The sequence below is a fragment of the Malaclemys terrapin genome, chromosome 5, assembly GCF_027887155.1.
Source record: "Malaclemys terrapin pileata isolate rMalTer1 chromosome 5, rMalTer1.hap1, whole genome shotgun sequence".
NCBI classification, from domain to species: Eukaryota; Metazoa; Chordata; order Testudines; family Emydidae; genus Malaclemys; species Malaclemys terrapin.
In genome coordinates, this window is record NC_071509.1 from 84,872,784 (window position 1) to 84,900,402 (window position 27,619).

At 42.9% G+C, this 27,619-nt stretch overlaps 2 protein-coding genes across 5 annotated transcripts in view; one reads left to right on the plus strand and one right to left on the minus strand.

The window, feature by feature from the left end:
• LRBA (LPS responsive beige-like anchor protein) overlaps positions 1 to 27,619 on the plus strand; it is a 571,438-nt gene that overhangs the window by 183,841 nt on the left and 359,978 nt on the right. For all 4 annotated transcript variants that reach the window (XM_054029329.1, XM_054029332.1, XM_054029331.1 and 1 more), the window contains exon 36: positions 25,541 to 25,649. In XM_054029329.1, coding sequence (XP_053885304.1) covers positions 25,541 to 25,649 — 109 coding nt within the window. The remainder of the gene's footprint in view (positions 1 to 25,540; positions 25,650 to 27,619) is intronic.
• On the minus strand, positions 5,285 to 7,491 carry LOC128837794 (uncharacterized). Its single transcript, XM_054029334.1, has 2 exons — positions 6,878 to 7,491; positions 5,285 to 5,801 (listed from the first exon to the last, which is right to left on the minus strand). The coding sequence occupies exons 1-2, from the start codon at positions 7,422 to 7,424 to the stop codon at positions 5,308 to 5,310; spliced, it is 1,041 nt and encodes a 346-aa protein (XP_053885309.1). The 5' UTR covers positions 7,425 to 7,491; the 3' UTR covers positions 5,285 to 5,307.

Consider the following 27,619-nt stretch of genomic DNA (forward strand, 5'->3'; position numbering starts at 1 on the left):
AGACAACAAGGAGTCTGGTGGCACCTTAAAGACTAAGATTTATTTGGGCATAAGCTTTCGTGGGTAAAAACCTCACTTCTTCAGATGCATAGAGACTGGGAGTGCAACTTTCACGGGGAAGGGAAAGAAATTCCTAAAAATGTCCCCTGGATTCTCCTCTAAATGGGTCTTCTCTCTATTCCTACTTAAAGAATCCTTTAAAGTTATTGCTGAATTGGCCCTTCTTAATGCTTTGTGGCTTTTAAATTATTAAAATGATACTATTATAAACCATATGATTGCATTCTAGAATTCCTCTTTCCTCCCACTACCACTTACAGACTAAATCTCCCCTCTCTAGGTAGATTATGTATTTTTCAAACAACCTTACCTTAATAAAATAAAGGTTTAGATTCTGGACTGTGGTTGTTCAGCTAAATAGAGAAATTATGGGACCAATTATGTGACTGCCTAACTCCACAGAAGACCGTTACCTGTGCAGCTGTCCAGGTGTAGCATAATTTAAGTACTGTGTGGTCTCAGAGATATAGCTAAGGACAGAATTTGGCCAAAAGACCTTTATTACTGGTGATGGGGTGTATTTGAAGAAAAGAATCTAGTTAGTATTGATAGTTAATGAAGAAATGGAGGATAACAGGCACACTTATGCCAGTTTTACCTGAAAAAGTTTAGGAAGAAGAAATTACGCACTCATCATACAGTATAACTAAGTCCACACTAGAACAATTTATCCAGTCTACCACTTTTATCCCAGCCTCCAACCCCAAACTGTGGGAATTCTGATATTATGGGACCTACAGCTGATTCATCCCAGTCTTTCTCTTGCAAAATCAAGACTACCGTGTTTATATGTCTCTGCTTACTATATCTTTCCATTTTAAATTGTAGGTTTGTAATATGCAATTTTTGACCTTTACAGTCAATAAGTTTGATTTTCATACTAGTAGCTGCTTCGTTAAGTGTGAGTTAGAACCACAATAAACCATCAAGGCATAGACACCAAACAATATTGGAGGGGTGTTGAAATTTAAAAATTATAACTTACAATATGTTGGAGGGAGGGATAGAAGAGAATTTGTTTGGAGCTCTGGAGACCATATAGTGAATATTTTAACACTCTCAAAAAACCATGTGCAACACAAATGAGCATTTTACAAACTGTGGCTTTTAGTTCATTGTATTTTGTTTGTCTATGTATAGACTTAAGTTTCATCATATTTACGTAAATTGAAAACATACTAGGTATGCTGCAAGTAAATGAAGAAATAGAAGCTTTTTGCACATAATGGGATATAAATATTTCAAAAAGTTTGAAGTTTTCATAAACCTTTTCAAAAATCATCCTCCTTGGTAGTTGGCTTGGGGAATGCCAGTAACCTTTTTTTTTTAAAAATGTGTATAGGTCAGAGGAGTGAACTTTGGTGGAAGGGATATGCCTTTCATTCACTGGCTTCATGAAAGTGATGTCATAAAACACTTCTTTGAATGTTGGTTGAGAATTCTTAATGTTTTTATGTAAGATGGTTATAGTAATAGCTGCTTTTTAAAAATAAACTAGAACAACATGAAGCTATTTACACCAGACAATAATCATGTAAAGGCTTCTACTCATGTCTTATGTTCTTAAACTTTTTAAAAATCTTCTGACAATCAGGTCTTCCTTACTGGAATGTGAATTTCCCATCTTCTGTCTATTGCGCAAAGTCTTCGTTTGGCTTTCACAAACTACGCTTTCGTCTAGTTTAAATAGTAGCTTATCTATCTATCTATCTATATCAGACAACAAGATTTGGTTTGAAAGCCACCTATTTTTTAGCTGTTTTCTTTTTAGTTAAATGGAGAAAAATGAGGTTCTATTGTGTTCAAGGTACTGTCTTTAGGAATTCAGTGTCTTGTCTTTTATTGGTGAGGGAACAGTGTGTCTGTAAAGTCTTTTTTCCATTGGAATGGTTCTAAAGACTTTTTTGTAGCAGTAATTAAACTTATATCACAGTATATAACCAGACCTCATTAAAGACATAAATACTTCTGACTGTAAAACTTATGCCTCTGCTCAATGAAAAGAGAATAGATATAGATATAGGTATAGGTATAGATATATAATTAATTTTAGGAATATTTGCATTAGCCTCAGATCCCTCATGTTTGCTGAGCCTCTCATGTGGATTGGATCCTTTCTTTGCTATGGCATAGTCTAAGGGTATGTCTACACTACGGGATTAATCCGAATTTATATAATTCGGATTTGAAAAACAGGTTGTATAAAGTCGAAATGTATGCGGCCACACTAAGCACATTAATTCGGTGGTGTGCGTCCAAGTACCGGGGCTAGCGTCGATTTCTGCACCGTTGCACTGTGGGTAGCTATCCCATAGTTCCCGCAGTCTCCCGTGCCCATTGGGATTGTGGGTTAAGATCCCAGTGCCTGATGGGACAAAAAACATTGTCGCAGGTGGTTCTGGGTACAGCCTCACTGTGACGTTATGCAGTCTATATGGTTTTATAAAAACTTGATAATAAGTCAATATAATGTAACTGAGATGGTTTTAGAGAAAATACGGTAATAAATGAATGTAAGTAACTGGGATATGCCTCATGCAAAAGGTCTCTTGTAAGGTATCATTACAAAGCTTATAATCTACTGAGTGTGATCATCTGATTTGTATAAATGTACCACTCTTGTATCTAAAACTAGAAATATAAAATGTAACTCTGAGGGCCTATTGTAATTGTGTAAAGTGTGGACCATTAATGATGGTTTGGAATCTTGATGACTCCCATTGTCTGCAGATGGCTGTATTTACCTGTGAGTCTTCCTGTATATGTGTGTGCTGGCAAGCGAGTAATGAAGTCTTGCAGTGACATGTGATCATGTCACCTGAACTGGAATCCATCTTTAACCTGGTGCTTTTCCAGTGAGGGGGGGTGGAAACCCAGAGAGACAAAGAGTTCCCGCCTTATGCAAAAGATATATAAAGGGGGGAAGAGAACAGAGAGGGAGAGAAGCCATCATGAAGATATCACCTGAGCTGCAACAAGAGCTGCACCAGGGGAAAGAATTGTGCCCAGGCCTGGAAGATGTCCAGTCTGAGAAAAACTTACTGAAGCATCTCTGAGGGTGAGATTATCTGTATTCAGTTTGATTAGGCATAGATTTGCGCATTTTATTTTATTTTGCTTGGTGACTTACTTTGTTCTGTCTGTTACTACTTTGAACCACTTAAATCCTACTGTCTGTATTTAATAAAATCACTTTCTATTTAGTAATTTACTCAGAGTATGTATTAATACCTGGGGGAGCAAACAGCTGTGCATATCTCTCTATCAGTGTTATAGAGGGCGAACAATTTATGAGTTTGCCCTGCATAAGCTTTATGCAGGGTAAAACGGATTTATCTGGGTTTAGACCCCATTGGGAGTTGGGCATCTGAGTGCTAAAGACAAGCACGCTACTGCGAGCTGTTTTCAGGTAAACTTGCAGCTTTGGGACAAGTGATTCAGACCCTGGATCTGTGTCTGGAGCCAGACGGGAGTGTCTGGCTCAGCAAGACAGGGTGCTGGAGTCCTGAGCTGGCAGGGAAAACAGGAGCAGGGGTAGTCTTTGCACATCTGGTGGCAGCTCCCAAGGGGGTTTCTGTGATCCAACCCGTCACACTCACCTCCCTCCCTCCCTCCTCCCTCCCTGCATGAAAGCAACGGACGGCAGACAACCATTTTCGCGCCTTTTTTCCTGGGTGAGTGAACACTGCAGACTCCATACCACGGCAAGCATGGAGCCCGCTGAGCTCAAGACAGCAGTCATGAACATTGTAAACACCTCGCGCGTTCTCGTGGAGTTTATGCTCAGCCAGGACCAGAAAAACGAGGCGAGGAGGCAGCGGGGGCGGCAACGCAGCGACAAGCATGATGAGGACATTGACATGGACATGGACACGGTCACGGATACAGAATTCTGTGAAACCACGGGCCCCGGTGCTTTGGAGATCATGTTGTTAATGGGGCAGATTCTATCCATGGAACGCCGATTCTGGGCAAGGGAAACAAGCACAGACTGGTGGGACCGCATAGTGTTGCAGGTCTGGGACGATTCCCAGTGGCTGCGGAACTTTCGCATGCGTAAGGGCACTTTCATGGAACTTTGTGACTTGCTGTCCCCTGCCCTGAAATGCCAGAATACCAAGATGAGAGCAGCCCTCACAGTTGAGAAGCGCGTGGCGATAGCCCTGTGGAAGCTTGCAACGCCAGACAGCTACCGGTCAGTCGGGAATCAATTTGGAGTGGGCAAATCTACGGTGGGGGCTGCTGTGATGCAAGTAGCCAAAGCAATCACTCAGGTGCTGCTACGAAAGTTAGTGACTCTGGGAAATGTGCAGGCTATAGTGGATGGTTTTGCTGCAATGGGATTCCCTAACTGTGGTGGGGCGATAGATGGAACCCATATCCCTATCTTGGCACCGGAGCACCAAGCCACCGAGTACATAAACCGCAAGGGGTACTTTTCAATGGTGCTGCAAGCACTTGTGGATCACAAGGGACGTTTCACTAACATCAACGCGGGTTGGGCGGGAAGGGTTCATGACGCTCGCGTTTTCAGGAACACTACTCTGTTTAAAGGGCTGCAGCAAGGGACTTAGTTTACGGACCAGAAAATAACCGTTGGGGATGTTGAAATGCCAATAGTTATTCTTGGGGACCCTGCCTACCCCTTAATGCCATGGCTCATGAAGCCGTACACAGGCAGCCTGGACAGGAGTCAGGAGCTGTTTAACTACAGGCTAAGCAAGTGCAGAATGGTGGTAGAACGTGCATTTGGCCGTTTAAAAGGTCGCTGGCGATCATTATTGACTCACTCTGACCTCAGCCAAAGAAATCTCCCCATTGTTATTTCTGCTTGCTGTGTGCTCCACAATCTCTGTGAAAGTAAGGGGGAGACCTTTATGGCGGGGTGGGAGGCTGAGGCAAATCGCCTGGCTGCTGATTACGCGCAGCCAGATACCAGGGCGATTAGAAGAGCACACCAGGAAGCGCTGTGCATCAGAGAAGCTTTAAAAACCAGTTTCATGACTGGCCAGGCTACAGTGTGAAATATCTGTTTGTTTCTCCTTCATGAAAACCCGCCCCCTTTATTGACTCATTTTCTGTAAGGAACCCACCCTCCCCCTTCCCCCAGCTTTCTTTCAAATCAAATAAAGTCACTATCATTTAAAAATCATTTATTCTTTATTAATAGATTAGAAAAAGAGGGAGGGAACCCGGGTGGTATTTGGGAGGAGGATTGCTGGGAAGGAAAAAGCCACAAAGAAAAGGTTAAAAAAATGACAGCCTTTTGCTTGGGCTGTCTACTGGGGTGGAATGGGAAGGTGTACGGAGCCTCCCCTCCCGTGTTCTTACACGTCTGGGTGAGGAGGATACGGAACATGGGGAGGGTGGAGGGTGGAACAGGGGCTGAAGCGGCAGTCTGTTTTCCAGCAGCCGTTCCTGAAGCTCCACCAGACGCCGGAGCACGTCTGTTTGCTCACGCAGCAGCCCCAGCGTTGCATCCTGCCTCCTCTGGTCTTCCTGCCGCCACCTCTCATCTCGAGCGTCCCTCCTGTCCTCACGTTGGTCCCTCCTGTCCTCACGTTCACTGGCTTTTTTCCTATACTTTGAAACTGTTTCCTTCCACTCATTCAGATGAGCTCTGTCACTGCGGCTGGATTCCATAATTTCAGAAAACATCTCGTCTCGCGTTCTCTTCTTATGACGCCTTATCTGTGATAACCTTCGGGATGGAGGAGGGAGGCTTGAGGAATTTGCAGCTGCTGTAGGGAGGGGAAAAAAGAGAGAATTGTTTAAAAAGCTACATTTTGCAGAACAATGCTTATACTCTTTCACGGTGACCAACACTATTCACATTACATAGCACATGTGATTTCTGTGCAAGGTCGCATTTTGCCTCTTAATGCTGAGTGCCTGTGGCTTTGCTGCTAGAGATCACAGGTCTGGGCAACAGAATTCGGCTTGCATGCGGCCATGGTAAGCCATTGTCTTACAGCTTCTGCGCCCTCCTTTCCCACATACCAAGCATAGCCTGTAGAGTGCTGCGGTTTTTCTGTTAACATTCAGCAGCAGCAGCAGAAAACAAACTAACCACCCCCCCTCTCGCCATGAATTCTCTGGGATGATCGCTGTACCCCTCCCCCCCACCACGTGGCTGGTATTAGGGAAGATCCCTGAAGGCACCAAACTAACCACCCCCCCCCCCGCCGCCGCCCCCCTCCTGCCATGAATTCTCTGGGATGATCACGGTACCCCCCCCCCCCCCCACCGCGTGGCTGGTAACAGGGAAGATCCCTGCTAGCCAAACGCGAAAAACTCAGGGCCAATTTCCCATCTGCGCTTGGCTAACTGCAGGGAAGGATTTATTTTCCGCCACAGGCAAACAGCCCAGTAGGAACGGCCACCTCTGTCCCCTTAATTAAGTTCCCGTATTTCAACCAGGTTACCAGGAGTGATATCACTCTCCTGAGGATTACACAACAAGATAAAGAACGGATGTTGCTTGAATGCCAGCAAACACCGGGACCATACGCTGCCAGGCTTTGTCAGGCAATGACACCAGATTACTTGCTGCAAGCATGGCGTGGTCAAGTGTCCTACCATGGAGGAGGGAATAAGAATGCACTGCCCAGAAACCTTCTGGCAAGGCTTTCGGAGTACCTCCAGGAGAGCTTCATGGAGATGTCCCTGTAGGATTTCCGCTCCATCCCCAGACACGTTAACAGACTTTTCCAGTAGCTGAACTGACCGCGAATGCATCCCAAGTCCTCAGGGCAAAGTAATCATTAAAAACCGTTTGCTTTTACAACAAGTTTTATATTTTAAAAGGTAAACTCACCTGAGGTCCCTTCCGTGGGGTCAGAGTCTTGGGTACTGGCTTGGGAGGCTTGGGAGGGTACTTCAGTCAGGGTGAGAAAAAGATCCTGGCTGTTGGGGAGAACGGAGTGCTGTGTGCTCTCTGCAAGCTCATCCTCCTCCTCCTCCTCCTCCTCTCCCCCATCGGCAGAATCCTCAGGCGTCGCTGATGAGACTATCCCCGACCCAGAATCCACGATCACAGGTGGGGTAGTGGTGGCAGCCCCCCCTAGAATTGCATGCAGCTCGGCGTAGAAGCGGCATGTCCACGGCTCTGACCCGGAGCGACCGTTTGCCTCCTTTGTTTTTTGATACGCTTGTCTGAGCTCCTTGACTTTCACGCGGCACTGCTCAGAGTCCCTATTGTGGCCTCTCTCCATCATGCCCTTGGAGATTTTTTCAAAAGTTTTTGCATTTCGTCTTTTAGAACGAAGTTCTGCAAGCACTGAATCCTCTCCCCATACAGCGATCAGATCCAGTACCTCCCTCACGGTCCATGCTGGTGCTCTTTTTCGATTATCAGCCTGCATGGTTACCTGTGCTGATGAGCTATCTGTGGTCACCTGTGCTTTCCACGCTGGGCAAACAGGAAATGAAATTCAAATGTTCGCGGGGCTTTTCCTGTCTACCTGGCCAGTGCATCCGAGTTCGGATTGCTGTCCAGAGCGGTCACAATGATGCACTGTGGGATAGCTCCCAGAGGCCAATACCATCGAATTGCGGCCACACTATCCCTAATTCGAAATGTTAAAATCGATTTTGGCGCTACTCCGCTCGTCGGGGTGGAGTACAGAAATCGATTTAAAGGGCCCTTTACATCGAAATAAATAGCGTCGTTGTGTGGACGGTTACAGGGTAAATTCGAATTAAAGCTGATAAATCCGAATTAAAGTCGTAGTGTAGACCAGGCCTAAGTATTCATAAACCTTTCCCTCTAATACCTCATCAAAAATGCCTGTCCGCACAGTTGCTGTCCATATCACCTTTAGGTCTTACATTGAATTTGGACTAAAGTTAATAATGTGTTGATCTTAAGTTGGCAATATTCTTCTAAAATCTTTCCATCTCTAACTTTTCTACTTGTGCCTAACTCTCTCTCTCTGTCTTGTTCTGCTGTTTCTCTTTTTTTGCTTTTCCTATGTTGGAAAGTGCCTGAACTTGTACCTGATTATCTTTGCAGTCAGCAGCAATGTGCAGAGCAAGGAAATTCCTAGCTCTGCTTCAGATGGCTGGGCACCTTTCACCCTGGCTACAGAAGAATCTAAGTGCCTAACCTGCTCACTTGTGGCTTGATCCTGTGCTGAACAGTCCGACCTTGATCCAGCAGAGCTCTTATGCATGTGATTAATTTTAAGTTCCTGAGTAGTCCCATTGACTTGAATGGGACTTCTCACCTGCTCAAAGTTAAGCACAGGCTCAAGTGCTTTGCTGTATAGTGTGGTCAGCACCTTGCAGGGAAAAGTGCCTGTCTGGGACCTTGAATCTGGCATAGCTGAGGGTAGAAAAGTAGGAAACCCATAATGCCTCAGTCCCCCTCCACTTCCCATATTGGCTGAGCATCTCATGCAGTGGTTGTCAGGGCAATATCTGTCACTGAAACAAATTTAACAGTAAACTTGGAACCAAGAAAAAAAAGCACAATGGCAGCTATGGAGGTAAGCAAACTTAAAAAGAAAAATCCCCCAAGAAAGGGAAGTAATTGAACAAATAGTGTTACCAACTCTTATGATTTTTGCGTTGTTTTTTTAGCCTCAACTATTGGAATCAATGTGTTACCCAAGAATCTGTTTTCATTAAAAAAAAAAAAAAAAGCTAAACCTTATTGTTTCAGAGAGAAACTTGAGAACTCATTGACGTAGCTACCACCTCTTGGGGAGGTGGATTAACTACCCTGATGGGAGCCCTCCCATTGGTGTGGTAGCATCTTCACTAAAGTGCTACAGAGACGCAGTCAGGGGCATGCACAGGAATTTAAATTTTCTGCTTTTGGGGGGGCACTGGTGGGGAAGGCAGAACTCCTCTGGCAGGGGGTGGAGGGGGAGAGCTAACTCCTCTGCAGAACTCCTCCTGCTCCAGGGCTGCAGCAGGGAGAGCGCTTCCTCGCCGCAGCCCCGAGCTGAAGGAGTTCCACTCTCCCTGCTTCAGCCCCGGGGGAGAGGAACGTTCTCGCTCTCCCTGCTGTAGCACAAGAGCAGGAGAAGTACTGTGCCCTCCACTGGTGATTGGGGGGGCCCTATGCCTCTGCTTGCCCCCCATTGCGCACGCCCCTGACTGCAGTTGAAGTCTTTCGACATGATTAGATATCCTTCTAAATGATACGCTATAGCTCAAACAGAAGTTATGGGCTTGATGCAGAAATTACTGGTTGAGGTACTTTGGCCTGTGTTATGCAGAAGGTCAGACTAGATGATCACAATGGTCCTTTTGGTCTTAAAATTTGTTAAATATACTCTCTGTGTCTAGTAAAAAAAAAAAAATCTATTTTCCTATTGATAAATTTACTGTTGACTTAGCTTAGCAGAAAACCTTTGCTCTCATGCAACTACTGGAACGATCTCTCTGCTGTGTGGTTACTTGGTTTTTTTGTAAATTTTCACACTCTGAGATGAAAAAAATATTCTTCTTAGGGGGTTAAACTAATGTTAAAAGAATGAGAGTTGGTGCTTTGGTCTATGTAGCTGACACAGGTAAAGCAGTGATGTTTCTTTTGGAAAGTGGTAGGCTATTCTTGGAGCTAAATGTTGCATTCCAATAATGTTAATACCGTTATATCAAATGGAAAAGAAAAATTAAAGCCAAATTTTTCAACATTAAGTACTGAAAAGTAGATACTTAAATCTTATTTTAGGCATCTAAATAAGTTCCTTGAGTTGCAGAGATGCTATGAACTTGCAGCTGCCTTTGACATTAATGATAGTTGTAGCTCCTCAGCACCTATAGAAAACAATGCCACTTTTATTTCCATGAACAGATATCTATTTAGGTGTCTAGCTTAGATATTTACTTTCTAAAAGTTTAACCTAACCATTTAAAGACTCAGACAGCTGCTTGGCAATACCTTCCTGTCAGAGAATAACCACAGAAAAGATTAGGCCATGATAGTTTTTTATGCTTGTTTTAGAAACAATATGAACATTGTTTTGAGTTTAAAAAAAAAATCTTAGCATATGCAGTGCCAAAAAAAGGCTATTTGAAACTAAAACAAAACTTTAACAATTGATGCCTAGATTTCTTTACCTGGAGAAAATAAAAAATGCAGTTGTCATGTAGTGCATCCCACTATGTTGTTTTGGCCTACTAGAAAACAATTCACTGAAATACAGAGTGTTTGTATAGTCAATTTCTTTAGGACACATTTTAGACTCTGAAATTAGGGAAACTAAAACATTAAGAAATTGTATTGAATAGCTTCTGTATAAACTTTCTATAAGGCTAACTTGACAAACTCAGTTTAAAACCGCTTGAAAATGGCAATGATGACTGTCATGATAAACAGACTGTTCCTAAGTTAACTTTAGACGTTTTCAGTTAATAAAATACCATTTCGTAATAAATGCAATTAAATAAATGCAATATTATGTTATCTATACAATTGTGTTTATTGTCTTAACATGTCGTTTCTTCTTCTCGTCTGTTTGAGGATGTCATTTCTGTATGAAAGTATATGGCTGACGTTTCCTTAGATCAAGTCCATTAACTCTGTAAATGTGGTCAGTGCTTTCTAGTACAGAATCACATACTTGGTCACTTAAGTGTTTCGTTTGGTAACAAAAAAGGAAAATCTATATGGGAAATTGGTAAAACAATTATTCACTGTATAGAGTGCTTTCTGGAACAGAATACAGGTAGGCCTTTTAAAGAATGGCTCACCTTTTCTTAGTCTGATCAGGCTAACAAACTGAAGGGCTAGTGACAAGATAGACAGAGATAATAGTCCAGTGTGCAACTGTGTTATACATAAATTGTTAATATATTGTATAATTATTAAAATGATTATACAATATATAATGTTGGTGTCAAAGGAAACTTTTGGCACCAATCACTGAGGTGCAGGCAGTGCATTCAGCACTAACAGACTCCTTGCAAAAGTCTCACTGGGATTGAGACTGTTCTTGGTACTTGTGGACTTTGCTGTGGGACTGATACCCAGAGTCTCCACTCCTGGGCAGACTGAGAGAGACAATTAATAGACCAGGTCACTCTTATCACCAATTGGTATTAGACATAGACCTTCCTGGGCAAGGAACGCTGGAATGTTATGTCCCACCTATTGAGGAAGATTTTATCTCCTCAAAGAAGTGCAGCAGACCATCCCCACCAGAATATGACCCATCATCTATGTGGACAACTCAGTGGGACACAGTAGAAGGGAGGAATCCCTAAGAGAATCACCTGTAAAACTTCAAAAGCTAGAAGAAAATCATCAAGCTGGTATTCTCCTATGTGTCCTGCTTCCCCAGAGTATGCCTACTGGCCTGGGCCTTATTGGTTCCCTTGGGGTATCAACCCATACATCAGGAAACCAGCTTCATCAACAGTCTCCAGAACAAGATAGTCTTCCCCACAACAGCTATTGCAACTAGTTCCAGCCCAGATCCCAGCACACCAACATCTACTGGAGGTAGAACAAGAGCTTAGTGGGGACACTGTCCCCACCACCAACATTCTTTGGCCATTTCGTCCTCATCTTCTGATGAGATGACTAATCTTCCCTCCACTGCCTCCTTGGTCGAGCTGAAGGTATTTCAAGATCCAATGAGAAGGTTAGTGGGTACATTGAGTATCCTCCTGGAGATAATCCAAGAAAAACCGTATGTGATTGGACATTCTTCAACCCTTACTGTTTGATAGAATGGTCCTATCCATTTAATGAAAGACTCTTAGAACTTTTAAAGCTAATATGACACACTGCTGTGTCTGCCTCTGCGACCTCCAGATGCACAGGCAGGAGACACCAGGTACTGGTGAAAGGATACAGTTTTTTCTTTTAGCATCCCACCCATAGATCCCTGGTCATTCCGGCAGTTCAGGAAAAACAGACTAAGAGTCATTAATTATTGAGTTCTTCTTGCAATGTATGACTTTTTGTTGGGGTATGGACTATCCTCAGTGACACACATGTTCACATCTGAATACCAAGAGGAGCTGAAATCAACCCTTGGGGTGGAGGGACAGCTCATTTATTGAACTGTGCTTCAGGCAGCACTTGATGCCTCAGATATGGCAGCCAGAACCCTAGCTATGGCCATAACAGTGAGGAGATGATCTCAGCTCCAGGTGTCTAGCATCCCTTGAGAGGTCCAAGCAACTATAAAGGACTTACCTTTTCAGGGAAATGAGCTATTCAGTAGTGGCAAGGATAAGGCATTACACTCGTTAAGATTCCAGAGTGATCCTTCGCTTTCTGGAGTTACACATTCCAGCTCTGAGACGGAAACAACCATCATTTGGATATAGACCTCATCTGCAATTTCATCCTGCAGAGCGTCCTTCAGAGTCACAGAGGAAGAGGCTGTGCTTCTACCAAAGATGTTTGTGTACCTCCTCAACAGCCCTGCCAATGGAAAGGGTGCCCAGAAAGCAATGTCCATGAGACCATTGAGCCTGGTTGGACTACCAATTATGAATACAATCCTCTCTATTCAGTTTGGCATCCACGTCTGTATTTTGGAGAAGCTTTGGCTGGACCAGTGGGCCCTTGAGATTGTGAACAAAGGGTTACCTGTCTAGTTACAAACTGTTCCATCACCCTCCAATCCCTGCTCGACTCTCTTTAAGGACTCTTCTTGTGAAACAGTTCTAATACAAGAAGTAGATTCCCTCTTGCAACAGTGGAGTAAATGCCTCAGGAGTTCAGTGGGAAAAGTTTCTACTTCCACTACGCTAAATCCCAAAGAAGGAAAGAGGTTGGAGGCCCATCTTGGGTCTTTGACATCCGATGTCTTCATTTTTTGTTCCAAATTCAAGATGGTTAGCTTCTTTCATCCGTTCCTTGGATCCCATGGATTGGTTGACAGCTCTTGACCTGCAAGACACTTGCTTTCACGTTGATACTTCCAGCCATCAGAAAATACCTATGATTCCTGGTAGGAACATCACACTACCAAATATGGAGTCCAGACTGGAGCCCTCAGTCTGTTTACCAAGGTTCTTGCTGTAGTGGCAGCTCACCTAAGGACACATGAAATCCACATGTACCCTTACGGTAGGTGACTGGCTAATATGGGGCTCATCCCCTCAGCAAGCCACAAACACTCTATGAAAGACTCTAGACCTCTTTGCCTCCCTGGGCCTCAGAAATCCACAGTGACCCCAAAATAAGCATTGAGTTCACAGGTTGGCAAAGACATACCTCCACAGAGATGCCACACGATGACAGATATATGGAAGTTCCAAGAGCAGTTCATACAGGTGAGGACTTGTCTGAATCTTGGGACACATGGTGGGACATAGTGTTGTCTGCGTTGCATCAACAGACAAGGAGGGTTGTAATCATTCCTCCCTTTGTTGGAAACCTTATGCTTGTGGACATGGAATATTTGACATTATATCACCCTGGTGGCTCTCCATCTGCCAGCAAACCAGCTCAGCAGATAACTGAGGGATTAGTGGTCCCTTAAACCTTCTGTCCACACAGTCATCCACAGATGGGACTACCCGAAGACAGACCCCTTTGATGTGCCACAATCTTGGCTAGTCAACCCCTAATAGAGGGTACATGGTACTCTCGCAAATTATGAGTTACTTAAAGGACTGACTCATGTCTTTTAACCAGTCAGAGAACTCCTTTTCTTCTTGGGACATCAATGTACTGTTGTCTGACTTAACCAAGGACTCAAAGGGGGAACCTATTATCTGCTCATTCCAGCACCTCTCCACGAAGGCAGTCTTCCTGTAGGCCATTACATCAGCCAGGACTAGGAAGATCCAGGGTCTAATGGCAGATCCTCCTTACTCTCTTTCACAAGGATGAAGTCCCCCTGAAGCCTCATCCAAAATTGTTGCCAATGTTGTATGAGACTTTCAAAGAGATTAGTTGAATCATCTGCTGATCTTTTTCCTCAAACCTCATTCTTCACCAGCCAAAGCAAAACTTAATATGCTGGATGTGGTTAGAGCATTGTCCTTTTAGAGATAACTAGATTATTCAGAGCCTCACACTATTTGCTGTGTGGTGGAATGGATGAGGGGTCAACAGATTGTCAAGTTGCAACCCTACAAATTTCAGTCATGGGACATTGTTCAAAGAGGTGGTGGAGGCTGCTTGGGCTTTGGTTGAATGGGGCCTGATGTTCCAGGAGATTTTTCTTTGCTAAAACATACCAGGTATGTACACAGTCCAAAACCCACTGGATAATCTCTCCTTGATGCTTTTCCCATCAGTTTCTTTTTCATCTGCCCTTTTATATTAATATTTGTTTTTAGTTTGTCTTCTTTCTAAAATGAAAGAAAAGCTGACAGTGTGCTCATCCTGCACAGGCATTGTTGGTGTGCATGCAGAGCATAAAATGCTTCATCCCTGCTGATGGGCAGTCTCCTCAGTGGCAGTTGAATAAAGTCTGACAATGTGCAAGTCAAGCATTTAGCTTGGACATCAACCCCCAGAGGTCTGGGGGCTGCTTCAGGCCAGTTGAATAAGTTTGACAGAGTGTATGAACACAACATTGGCTTTGAGACTTTGCTGCAGTCTCATCCAGCTAATTGGTCTGACGCCGTTGACCAAACAAAAGGAGATCCCTTCCTGATGTCCAACCAGCTGGAAGTGTCCATGAGATCCTTCCTCTGTCCAGGGACCAACCCTCCAGGAGCAAGATTGACAAACAGTGTGTTAAAAAAATAATTAAAAAAAAATCCCACCCCAAACCCCACTACCTTTTCACCTCTTTCTCCCGAAAAAGAACCCAGTTCACCCTGCTATCATGTCTTCATCTGGCACAGATGTCATCGCATTTGTGTCTGTGTCTAGATGGTGGACTATGGTACAATATACAAGCATCTTATCCTTCACACTTTGTATAACAAGGACACTGGTAACCCTGCACAAAAGTTGTGAGGCTCTTCAAACCCTGTTATACTCCTTAACTGCATTAATGTTCTTTCCAGAGAACAGCAACAGGATGATGTCTTCCATCAGGCTATGTCTGAGTCTTTTATAGGGCTGGTTCTTTTGGGGGCTTTTTCCCCTTGTGACATTATGAACACCTAAGGCATAGTATCTTGGAATATTCAAAATGCTTTAATGCAAAAGGGAGGAGGATCTTCTGAATTCCAGGGGCTGCTGTTGAAAAGCATAAGGCTTTTGACTAGACAACTCTACTTCAATGAATTGGAAAAGATTCCTTATTTCGGCAGCTCAAAAAGAAGTTCCTCTCTTGCTTTTAATGTAGCTGTCTATTACATTTGGAAGAGTTAAAACTACGTGTTTTATTGGGCTGCATAGGGCTGCCATTTCAGTTTCCACTCTCCAATGCACAGCACAGTAGTCTTCCCTCATCCTGCAGCACACTAGTTTATAGAAGAGTTGCTACGTATAGCATTAAAACTGCTTGGGATAATTGTTTTACTATAGCTGTGGCAAAGGATACTGACTTCTCCACTGCAGTGGATTTGGCTGTGCCATAGGTACCACGGAGGGATACATTGATTTGAGCTACCTTGAAGGTATTCTTTCCAGGAATCTCCTTTGCCATAGGATCGCAATCTTGTTCTCATAAAATTCGTAGGACCTCTTGTCTATTATTTTGTACTGTACCTCTGTGAAGAGAGCATTCCTCAAAGCCATAACTACAGTACAGAGAGTCAGTGAGAGACAGGCCATACAGCTAATTTTCCAGAAGAAGTATTAAGAACATAAGAATGGCCGTACTGGGCCAGACCAAATGTCCATCCAGCCCAGTATCCTGTCTACCGACAGTGGCCAATGCCAGGTGCCCCAGAGGGAGTGAACCTAACAGGTAATGATCAAGTGATCTCTCTCCTGCCATCCATCACCACCCTTTAACAAACAGAGGCTAGGGACACCATTCCTTACCTATCCTGGCTAGTAGCCATTAATGGACTTAACCTCCATGAATTTATCCAGTTCTCTTTTAAATCCTGTTATAGTTCTAGCCTTCACAACATCCTCAGGCAAGGAGTTCCACAAGTTGACTGTGTGCTGTGTGAAGAACAACTTCCTTTTATTTGTTTTAAACCTGCTGCCCATTAATTTCATTTGGTGGCCCCTAGTTCTTATATTATGGGAACAAATAAATAACTTTTCCTTATTCACTTTTTCCCCACCACCCCCTTAGTCTCCTCCTTTCCAAGCTGAAAAGTCCTAGCCTCTTCAATCTCTCCTCATATGGGACCCATTCCAAACCCCTAATCATTTTAGTTGCCCTTCTCTGAACCTTTTCTAAGGCCAGTATATCTTTTTTGAGATGAGGCGACCACATCGTACGCAGTATTCAAGATGTGGGTGTACCATGGATTTATATAAGGGCAATAAGATATTCTCTGTCTTATTCTCTATCCCCTTTTTAATGATCCTAACATCCTGTTTGCATTTTTGACTCCACTGCACACTGCGTGGACGTCTTCAGAGAACTATCCACGATGACTCCAAGATCATTTTCCTGATTAGTTATAGCTAAATTAGCCCCCATCATATAGTATGTATAGTTGGGGTTATTTTTTCCAATGTGCATTACTTTACATTTATCCACATCAAATTTCATTTGCCATTTTGTTGCCCAATCGCTTAGTTTTGTGAGATCTTTTTGAAGTTCTTCACAGTCTGCTTTGGTCTTAACTATCTTTAGTAGTTTAGTATCATCTGCAAACTTTGCCACTTCACTTTTTACCCCGTTCTCCAGATCATTTATGAATAAGTTGAATAGGATTGGTCCTAGGACTGACCCTTGGGGAACACCACTAGTTACCCCCTCTCCGTTCTGAAAATGTACCATTTATTCCTACCCGTTGTTCCCTGTCTTTTAACCAGTTCTCAATTCATGAAAGAATCTTCCCTCTTATCCTATGACAACTTAATTTACATAAGGGCCTTTGGTGAGGGACCTTGTCAGAGGCTTTCTGGATATCTAAGTACACTATGTCCACTGGATCCCCCTTGTCCACATGTTTGTTGACCCCTTCAAAGAACTGTAATAGATTAGTAAGACATGATTTCCCTTTACAGAAACCATGTTGACTTTTGCCCAACAATTTGTTCTTCTATGTGTCTGACAATTTTATTCTTTATGATTGTTTCAACTAATTTGCCCAATACAGACGTCAGACTTACCGGTCTGTAATTGCCAGGATCACCTCTAGAGCCCTTTTTAAATATTGGTGTTACATTAGCTATCTTCCAGTCATTGGGTACAGAAGCTGATTTAAAGGACAGGTTACAAACCATAGTTGTTAGTTCTGCAATTTCACATTTGAGTTCTTTCAGAAATCTTGGGTGAATGCCATCTGGTCCCAGTGAGTTGTTACTGTTAAGTTTATCGATTAATTCCAAAATCTCCTCTAGTGACACCTCAATCTGTGACAATTCCTCAGATTTGTCACCTACAAAAGCCGGCTCAGGTTTGGAAATCTCCCGAACCTCCTCAGCCATGAAGACTGAAGCGAAGAATTCATTTAGTTTCTCTGCAGTGACTTTATTGTCTTTAAATGCTCCTTTTCTGTCTCGATCGTCCAGGGGCCCCACTGGTTGTTCAGCAGGCTTCCTGCTTCTGATGTACTTTAAAAACATTTTATTACCTTTTGAGTTTTTGGCTAGCTGTTCTTCAAACTCCTTTTTGGCTTTTCTTATTACCTTTTTACACTTAATTTGGCAGTGTTTATGCTCCTTTCTATTTACCTCACTAGGATTTGACTTCCACTTTTTAAAAGATGCCTTTTTATCTCCCACTGCTTCTTTTACGTGGTTGTTAAGCCATGGTGGCTCTTTTTTAGTTCTTTTACTGTATTTTTTTAATTTGGGGTATACATTTAAGTTGGGCCTCTATTCCATAAAGAAAATGTGGTTTTGTCTATGTCCTCATCCTATTTTCAGTCTAAAGTCCTCTCTGTTTTCAGTCTTTCAGGCCACTAGCCTACCTCTTTCCCCAAGCATTTCTTACAACTTTTTTTATACCAGGTCAGATGTTCAGCCACTTGGAATTATTGAAGTGTACTCAACTAAATCAAAAGCAGCATCCATATGATGCCTTAGTGCTGTCTTAGCCATATAATTGTGCAAAGCTACTACTTGACTCTCTATAGGCACTTTTTAAGCAGTTTTGTCCATCACTGAGGTAAGAGTCAGGATGAAATTGCTGTCACTTCTAATACTTTTTTGACTCTGCATCCGGAATTGATGTTTGTCTTGTTCACCTAGAACTTCTTAGCCTACTTCCTGGGAGTTGTATGGTTTACTGAGCCCCTGTGTAAACGTCCGGTGCGGGGGTCGGGCCCTCTCAGGGGCCGTCGGGGGCCAGGCCGCCTCACTACACGGCCTGGATCGGTCTCAGGGTTCCGCCCCTCTGGCAGGGACTAGGCCAAAGGTACACGGCCTCTGCAATGAGCTCCTGCTCTCCGTCAGGGTCCGGCAGTAACTCAGGCCCGGGCTCCGGTCCTCACTGCCGGAGCTGGGGGATTACAAAGTCAGTCAAGCCCCCGCGCTAGCTCAGGGCGGGGCAATAAACAATAGTTCGGGCGCTCAGCTCCGTGGATCCGGAGCTGAGCCCTGACAAACTCAGGACGTCCCAGGCCCTTATTCAGGGGAGGGCAACCCCCAATAGTCCAGGGCGCTCAGAACCTTCCTTCAGGCTGAGCAGTAAAGTCAGGAGTTCAGGCCCGGCCCTCAATCAGGGCGGGGCAGCACACAATAGTCCAGGGGGCTCAGAACCTTCCTTCAGGCTGAGCAGTAAAGTCAGGGGTTCAGGCCCGGCCCTCAATCAGGGCAGGGCAACAAACAATAGTCCAGGGGGCTCAGGACCTTCCTTCAGGCTGAGCAGTAAAGTCAGGGGTTCAGGCCCGGCCCTCAATCAGGGCGGGGCAGCACACAATAGTCCAGGGGGCTCAGAACCTTCCTTCAGGCTGAGCCCAGGCAGGGTTAGTAGCCCCAGGCCCTCAGTCAGGGCGGGGCAACAAACAATAGTTCAGGGGCTCAGGACCTTCCTTCAGGCTGAGCCCAGACAAAGTTAGTAGGCCCAGGCCCTCAGTCAGGGCGGGGCAACAAACAATAGTTCAGGGGTTCGGGTTCAGGTCTGGGTATCAGGAGCTGAGCACGGACAAACTCGGGACGCCCCAGACCCTCAGTCAGGGTGGGGCAACAAGCACTCGTTCAGGGCAGCAAGCAATAGCTCAGTGGCGGTGCCAGAGCGCTGGCTGGAGGGGGAGACTGCCACCCGTTAAGTGGGGTGGCAGGGGGGACACAGGCCCACCCACTCCACTGTGTCCCAGCCCGGGGCCCTAAGAGCGGCAGTCAGTCTGCCGCTGTGTTGGTGGGGTCCTGACCGCAACACACCAACATGGGTTCGCTCTCTGTTGTAGCTAGACTGGGGTCAGCTACCCCCGGGCTGATTTCCATTTCCTCCTCCATTTGTACCTGCTCCCCGCTGGGCTCGGCAACGGGGTCCCACACCATGGGTTCCTCACTTCGCAGAGGGTCGTCCGGGTCGGGTTGCTCCTCCGGTCTCCGGTCAGGGGGGCGCTCGGGCCCCTCCTCAGGGTACCGTGCTCGGGGCAAGGGTGGCCAGTCTACCTCGGGGTACCTTGCTTGGGGAAGGCTTGGCCAATCCGCGTCGGGGTACCTGGCTCTGGGGAGGTCCGGTCGGTCGGTGTCCGGGTATCTGGCTCTGGGGCAGCTCGGTCCGTCCGTGTCCGGGTACCTGGCTCTGGGAAGCCTTGGTCTCGCCGGAGCTCGCACCGGCACGTCTGGCCTCTCCGGCTGCTGGGGTCTAACTGAGGGCTGGGGCCTGGCTCTTATACTTCCTGTCCCGCCCCTTGACTTCCGGGGGGCGGGAACAGGTGGCGGTGGCTCCGCCCACTTGGGTGCCAATTCAGGCTCCTCTCCCTCAGGGGCCGTCGGGGCCCAGGCCGCCTCACTACACCCTGGTAGTGGGAACATATAGAGATAACTCAAATATGAGAAGTTGCATACCAGTAACTCTTGTCCTTTGAGAGTGTTGCCTCTGCCTATTCATATTCCCTACCTACTTTCTTCATTTATTCAGTCTTAGGTCAAGAATTCCTGAAATAGAGAAGGAATTGAGGGGCATTTCCTTTTATACTCTCTGGGAATCCTCTGTGAGCGGAGAGGGAGGGGGCCCCAAAGGACACTGCATACCAGAAGATTCTTGAGGCTTGTGGGACAGATGCAAATCGGAATATGCAGAGGCAATATTTTTGAACATCGTATTGATGGAAGATAATAGTTTAGGTGTAGTAGGTAAAACTCTGAATCTGGCAGCCTAAAAATATTCCTTCAAATATTTTTAATGTCCATCTCCGTGTGATACTCATGACCAGTATCAATACTTACTGAAATGGGAAAGAGCAAAGTGTTTGTCCCATGTATGCCAATGGTATACATTTTAAAAACCTGTAAGGCTAGTTCCCTGACTGAAGAATAGTTCAAAGGAAAAATTTACAAAATGGATATTTGAAAAACGTTAGCGATGTATTTAACCCTTCTCTGACCCCACAAAAATTCTATAAAATCTTTGCTTTCATATCCCTAGGACAATATTTAATATGCTTAAAGTTCATGTTGATAAGCACTTATTCTAAACTCTGATTTTCTGTTGTTTTTTTACTTTTATGTAAAAGTAAAAACTTACGTTGAAATGTTTCCATTATGGTCTCAGTCCAGAAGTTTTTTAATTCTAAATTTCTTAATCTGTTCAGCCATTTGAGTTAGTGATGAATGAATATTTTTCAGATTGTAAAATGGCTTAGAGTCTAAAATTATTTTTTTAAAGGTCAATATAAAAATAACATTTAAAGTAAATTGTTTGAAATCTTCTGTTAGAAGTGCTATCATACTGGAGAGGTAATTCTAATCCAGCTGCATCCATCAGAGTGGAGTCTGGCTTGACCTCAGTTAGTTCAGCATGTAATACTAGAGAGAGATCCAAACCACAAATCACTATACAATCTTGAGATTCCTTAAGACCAGCTGCTAACAAAGGAAAGAAAAGAATGTACTTAGTGAGAAGTGAAGAAGCAGAGGAGAAAAGATGGATGAACTACTGGCTAAGAATAGATTTCAGAAAATGATATTCCACTGATGCAGGCCAAAAAGGTGTTACAGTGAAGAAAATAAATGTGTATCACTCCTGAGGCCTGGCAATACTTCCTTTCAGCCATTATTATAAGAAACTGCTTTAAAGCCATTAATGTTAAGACTTTAAGTCTGACAAACACTGACATGCTCTTAATGAAAACTGGATGACCAGATTCTGTAATGAAAAACATGGGGGTCCTCCTGGGCAAGGTTGGGAGAATGGATATAGAAAGAAGGGTACTGGAACGACGGGAAAAGGGTGTGCTTTCTCCTACCCACCCCCTTCCTGCCATTCTCCTACTGTGGAAATCAGGACACATTATAGAGAAGAGTGGTAGAAGACTATATTTGCTTATCAATGTCCCCTCTACTGTTTTCTTCCCATCCCAGCTCCTTTACTACTTTTTTTCTGCCCTGTTTTTAATTTAACATTTTCTTCAAGTCCTTCCTTTATTTCCAGTTCTTTTCTCTTTGTACTGTTTTCATTATTTTTCATCTCTTAGCCTCTATTTTCTTCATTTTTCCTTTACTTCTTTTCCCATCTCTCCCCATTTCAGTTATCACTCTTTCACTCACTTTTTTGTTCTTTACCTCATTCTTTCTCCCTCTTTTTCTTTCTTTCTTGCCCTCATCCTTTACTGCATACAACCATTCATTCATTTCCTTACTTTTCTCTTGCCCTGTGGAATTGTGCCTGTAGAAGCTGAAGGATGGTGGGGGGTGGGGAGGAGACATGCGTGTAAAGGAGGAAGGAGAGGGTAACTCAAGTTTTTGAGTAATGCAAGTGCAAAAAAGCCTCAAAATATTGTTTAGTATACAACAGCTGAGAATATCTATAATAATGTTGCCTTTTGCTTTGAGTGGCATGTAATTCTGGATTACTACCAGCCCCATTTCTCACCAGATTAACTAGGCTTCACCTGCCCAGTACATTTCAGTATAATCAGACTTCTTAAGATCAAGCAGCACATTTTCCTGAGATTCCAGTTTTAAATCTCCAGTGTACTCCAGTGTACTTCAGTAACAAAGGTTATTTGACTTGAATGGGGAGACTTGGATATGACAAACACTAGGACCTCAAGCTGATTTTGAATATTATAAAAATATATATACCATGAAAATGTTTTTGTGCTTTATACAGCTTTATCCAATATACCAAATAACTTCAGAATGTAATGTTCTTGTTTGAAAATGAAGTGTGAGTCTACTCTGAAAAATGACTAAAAATTCTGTTCTGTTTGTGCTTCAGTGACTTCTGGAGCAAACTTGCAAAAATAACACTGCGACCAGCAGCTTGATCATAAATGTACAAATGTCTTTCCAACAGCAAATCCTACAGACTTCCATCTTCGATCTAAAAGTCCAGATGAATTATTTCTGGCTATTGCATGACCAATAATAAAGATTTGGGGGGTTGGGGGCAAATTCTGTCACCAGTTAGTAGTTATACTTTTTGTAGCACCATTGTCAAAATAGGGTGTATGTTCCTTCTAAAGCATGAACAGAACTATTTATGCATTTTCAATAGCAGGGCAAAATTATGTGCTTACTTTTACCCCTCTGTAACCTCATTGCCTTGGAATTGGAATTTTGTTAATTTTTTGAAGTATTAAAAGGGATAAAATGTGGATTACATAGCTATGGGTGTATTGACTCTGCAATGCTATTGGGATTAAAAAGCAGTAAAAACTTAATTTTTGTCATTAATATAAGCAGAAGAATTCACACAGTGGCAGATCTGTTGAATAAAAAGCTATTTTTACAGTCATTATTGGGGTAAAATTGATATTCAAAACAAGAGAAGGCAAGAGAAATTGAAATATAGGTCTGATCTTCCCAGCTGGGATATATGTGTGGGGAATCACTACTATACCCAAGCTGGGAAAGTGAAACCATGCTCCAAACAGCTGCACATTTTCAATTTTTTTTCTCAGGGTTTTTTCTATTTAACATGGCAACAGTGATTTTGAACAATTCAAAGCAACCCAGACAGTCTCATTGCCACTTAGGGTCTTGTCTCCGGGACTTCACCATCTTTAGAGTTCTTCTTCCAGGGCTTCTCAGCCCTCTTCATCTGAGACTTTGCCCCAACTGGATCCTGGTGCCTGGTGTCTTTCTCTCAGATCATCCACGTGACAGGTGCAGAGAACCCCTTCCCAGGTCTTTGCCTGCTCCAAGGTTTCTCTCGTCATCTCCACTGGCTCAAGGGCATTAACCAATGCACTGGAGTGTTAAAATAGGCAAAGAAGATTTTTTTTTTTTTTTCTTCAGCTGAGCATACAGATGAGATGAGGCAGAAGCAGAGATATGAGGAAAAGCTTTCCCAATTTCTGGTGTTGCAGAGAGAGCTCCTCAACAACAGGAGAACAATTAGGAAGACACAGAAGAGGCAGCCAGTGTCAGATGACCAGGGATACATCAACTTTTTTTAAAGAATATATCAGCTTCTCTTCCTTGGCTGTTGAAAGACCAAGATGTTTCTCCTTCTTCTTTCTTCTCCTATTCATTCTGATGGTGGTAAGGCAGGGGAAAGTATCTTTAGTTGCTCCAGTCTGTTTGATCAGTGCCCCACCCCTATAGCCTTATATGTATTGAAGAGTATGAGGGCCATTGCTTTGCTCACTTAAAATGTGATCAAGCCATATGCATAGAAATACGTATGCGAGTTCTGAATATTCTGAAGGGGATAGTGAGTTAGAATTTAGATAGAATGTGAACTTGAATAAGTTATTTTCTCTCTCACAAAGGCACCATTTGTCTTACAAGTGTGATATTCCATTGATGTTTTTTTATATTGTAAACAAAAAAGTCACAAAATGTATTTATCATAGTGTACTGTATTTTTGACAGAATTCACCTATATTCTCTGCTGGTTCATATGGTGCATGCTTGAAAGAATTTATAGTAATGTGCATCTTCTGCCCCATTGTACATCATTGTATAGCCGATTTTAACTTGATAAATTCCTCTTAACTAATTTAAAAATAGGATCTGTATGAATGTTTTTTGTAGCAATATATGAACTCCCTGGACAACTGGGCTGTAATTCGACCATGAGCTTTGCTGCCATTCATAAACTGCTGAAGCTGTGCTCTTAAAGTTTATGAAGGCCTCAGAAATGCTAGATTGAATTACAGCTTTATTTGCTATATAAACTACAACGGCTAGATGTCGTAGCATTTAGTTCATGAGTCTGAGGATGTTTTGTAATCCTTAAAATATTACTTATCATTTAATGTAAAACTTCCATTTTATAGACATTCTTTATAGATAGGGCCCTACCAAATTCACGGTCCATTTTGAACAATTTCACGGTCATAGGATTTTTAAAATAATAAATTTCATGATTTCAGTTATTTAAATCTTTATTTTCATGGTTTTGTAATTGTAGGGGTTGTACCCCAAAAAGGAACGGGGGGGTTGCAAGGTTACTGTAAGGGGGTTGCAGTACTGCTACCCTTACTTCTGTGCTGTTGGTGGGGGTGATACTCTCTTCAGAGCTGGGCGGCCAGATAGTGGTGGCTGCTGGACAGGATCCCAGCTCTGAAGGCAGAAGTAAGGATGGCATGGTATGGTATTGCCACCCTTATTTCTGCACTGCTGCCTGCAGAGCTGGGCCCTCGGTCAGAGGGCTGGGCTCTCTGGTCGCCCAGCTCTCAAGGCAGCAGTGGAGAAGTAAGGGTGCTATGGTATGGTATTGCCACCCTTCTGCTCTGCTGCTGGCGGGGCGCTGCCTTCAGAGCTGGCTGCCCAGTCAACAGCTGCTGCTCTCTGGCCGCCCAACTCTGAAGGCAACGCAGAAGTAAGGGTGGCAATACCATGACCACCACCCCAAAATAACCTTGCAACCTCTTTTGGGGTCAGGACCCCCAGTTTGAGAGATACTGGTTTCCCCCATGAAATCTGGTCTTCTGTGTGCTTTTACCCTATACTATACAGATTTCATGGTTCATAACGCGTTTTTCATGGCCGTGTATTTGGTAGGGCCCTATTTATAGACGAGGGAAGAACAGTGCACTTCAAATTACTTTATCTTTTCATGTATTAATTACTTTGGGTATGTATATGTAAATGGAGGTATTTGGATGTTTTCTTACATTGTACATATATATATATATTTTAAACCAAACAAACTGGCACCTTGTATTGTGAATGAAGTGTTTTCCAGTACTGCATGTCGTTAACTTTCTGAAACATGTTTTTAGTAGGCAGCTAGAAAACTGCAGATGAGTTGTTTACAAAATAATTTTGTTAAATGTTTTGTTAAAATAAGATTGGTACTTTGGAACAAAGCTCAAACATTTTGTATATAAATAGCCTCTTCAGATATTAGTTTTTGTAATTCATAATCGCTGGTTAATCTTTTTAAATATTTTATGCCCACAGATTGCTGAGCCAAACGATGAAGGATCATTTAGTGAGAGTGGCAAATGAAGCAGAATTTATCCTGAGTAGACAGAGAGCAGAGGATATTCACAGACATGCTGAATTTGAGGTAAGAAGTAAAAAACCTTGTGTGCCAGCAAATGCTAAGGCAGTTCAGTCCTCCAAGATGTTTGGGAGGTATTACGTGTCCTCAACTCCCACTGGCTTCAGTGGAAGTATTGAATGCTCAGAAACCTGCAGGAGTGCTCAGCATCTTGCAGAATCTACAAATAATATTGTTTTTTGGGAAGAGGAAGGTGGGCAAAAAGGGAGTCTCTAGCATACCAATCCTTTAGTCACTTACATCAAGTAAATAATACTGTAGTGTTTTTTGTTAATGAAGCTTTGTAGCATCAAAGCAATTTTAATGAAGGGTCATAAATCAAGATAAAATTCACATTTAAAAAATTCCTTACTTGTGTTAACTTATATCAGCAAATTATATGGTTTGCTTATTAACTCATCTGGGACAGTTTTAAAACAATTTAACTTTTTCGTGTGTCTCAATACAGTTTTGTTGCATTATATTCGTAGAATTATAACAAAAAATGCAAATCTTATTTGTAACACCTGTTTAACCATATCTGCAGTTTTGGAGCTCCACTACTTAAAAAAAACCACACACAAAATAACTGTTAATTATGCCATTGTTTAAAAAATAAATAAATAAACCAAACAAACCCCAAACTAGTGATATCTCATATATAGTTTCAGTTCTACTTAAAAGGAACTTAGCTTTTCTTCTGGCATACCATATTGCTTGTGGTTTTGTTGTTAAAATGAAACATAAGTGTATGAAGGTATGCTTGTGTTTAATGTATTTCTAAGCTGTTTCTCTCTTAAATCTTTATTTGAACAAAATACTCCCAAAGATTAAAGCATATTTATTTTAGACCGTGCTTACATCTAAAGGTCATCTGTGTTGGCCCTAGGATTCAAGCTGTGCATTGTTTAGTAACGTATCGGCACTTCATCTAGACCTAGATACCTCCTCCTGCAAACAAAGATGATGTAAGATATCTATAGGACCCTTCTGTGGTGGTGAAATAGTAGGCATGTTTCATTTATTACATCAAGGCAATCCAGGGTTTGGTGACAGTCCTGTGGATATGAAAACTGCATCTTTTTAGTTCAGTTACTGATAATCATTGGAGTGGGACATGCTTGACATTTTATGCTCTGGATTTATGCAGAAGCTCCATGCATGACATGGTGTCACTGATTAGAAGAACAGCTCACTTTTTTCTACAGCTGCAAACTGTAAGAAAAGAGTGAGGGTGTGGGGGAAGCTATGTGAAAAGCATTGGGCCTTGTCATGCAAATATGGGATATGAATGAATACACTTATTCAATGGCAACATCACCATTAACATTATTTCTGTCACAAAACACCTTTTTTATGGTGTCTGTCAGGAATGTATGCTGAGCAAGAACTTTATTTTTAGTATAGCTTTGTGTATTGCTTATGTCTGATCTCTCTAGGACAGCAGTTGGCTGACACTTTGTTGATGTTGCTTTAAATCTGTGCTATCTCAGTATGACTGCTTGAGGGGTTTAACTCATATCATCTTGAACTTAACGAGGAATTACATTAAAGCAGTCTTGTTTTGTTTATCCGGGTTAATTTTGTTGCTGTGCATCTGCTGCTGAAAGATGTGTTAGAAAAATCTAACTCTATAGGATCATTTCTGTATATGCATAAAAATAATACAGCTATTAGAACTTTTGGGATTCCATAACACTTAAATGCCAAATTTAACATCAAACATAAATGAATTCTGTGGCACACTTCAATCAGCTTTGCAGGCTTTCTATGGAAGGGAAATTACTAGCCACACACAAATGCACTCCTCTTAGAACACCCATCAAAGTTCGGAAATCCCAGAATGGCTTGTCATATTTGTGTCATGGGTTGATCTTTAGACTTTTTATTTGTGTAGTACACTGTGCTGTTGCTTTAACAGACTAGGAAAATGAGCAGATATGTGTAATAAAAACTCCAAGAAATGGAAAGACTAAGGAATGTTGTGGCAAAGTAGG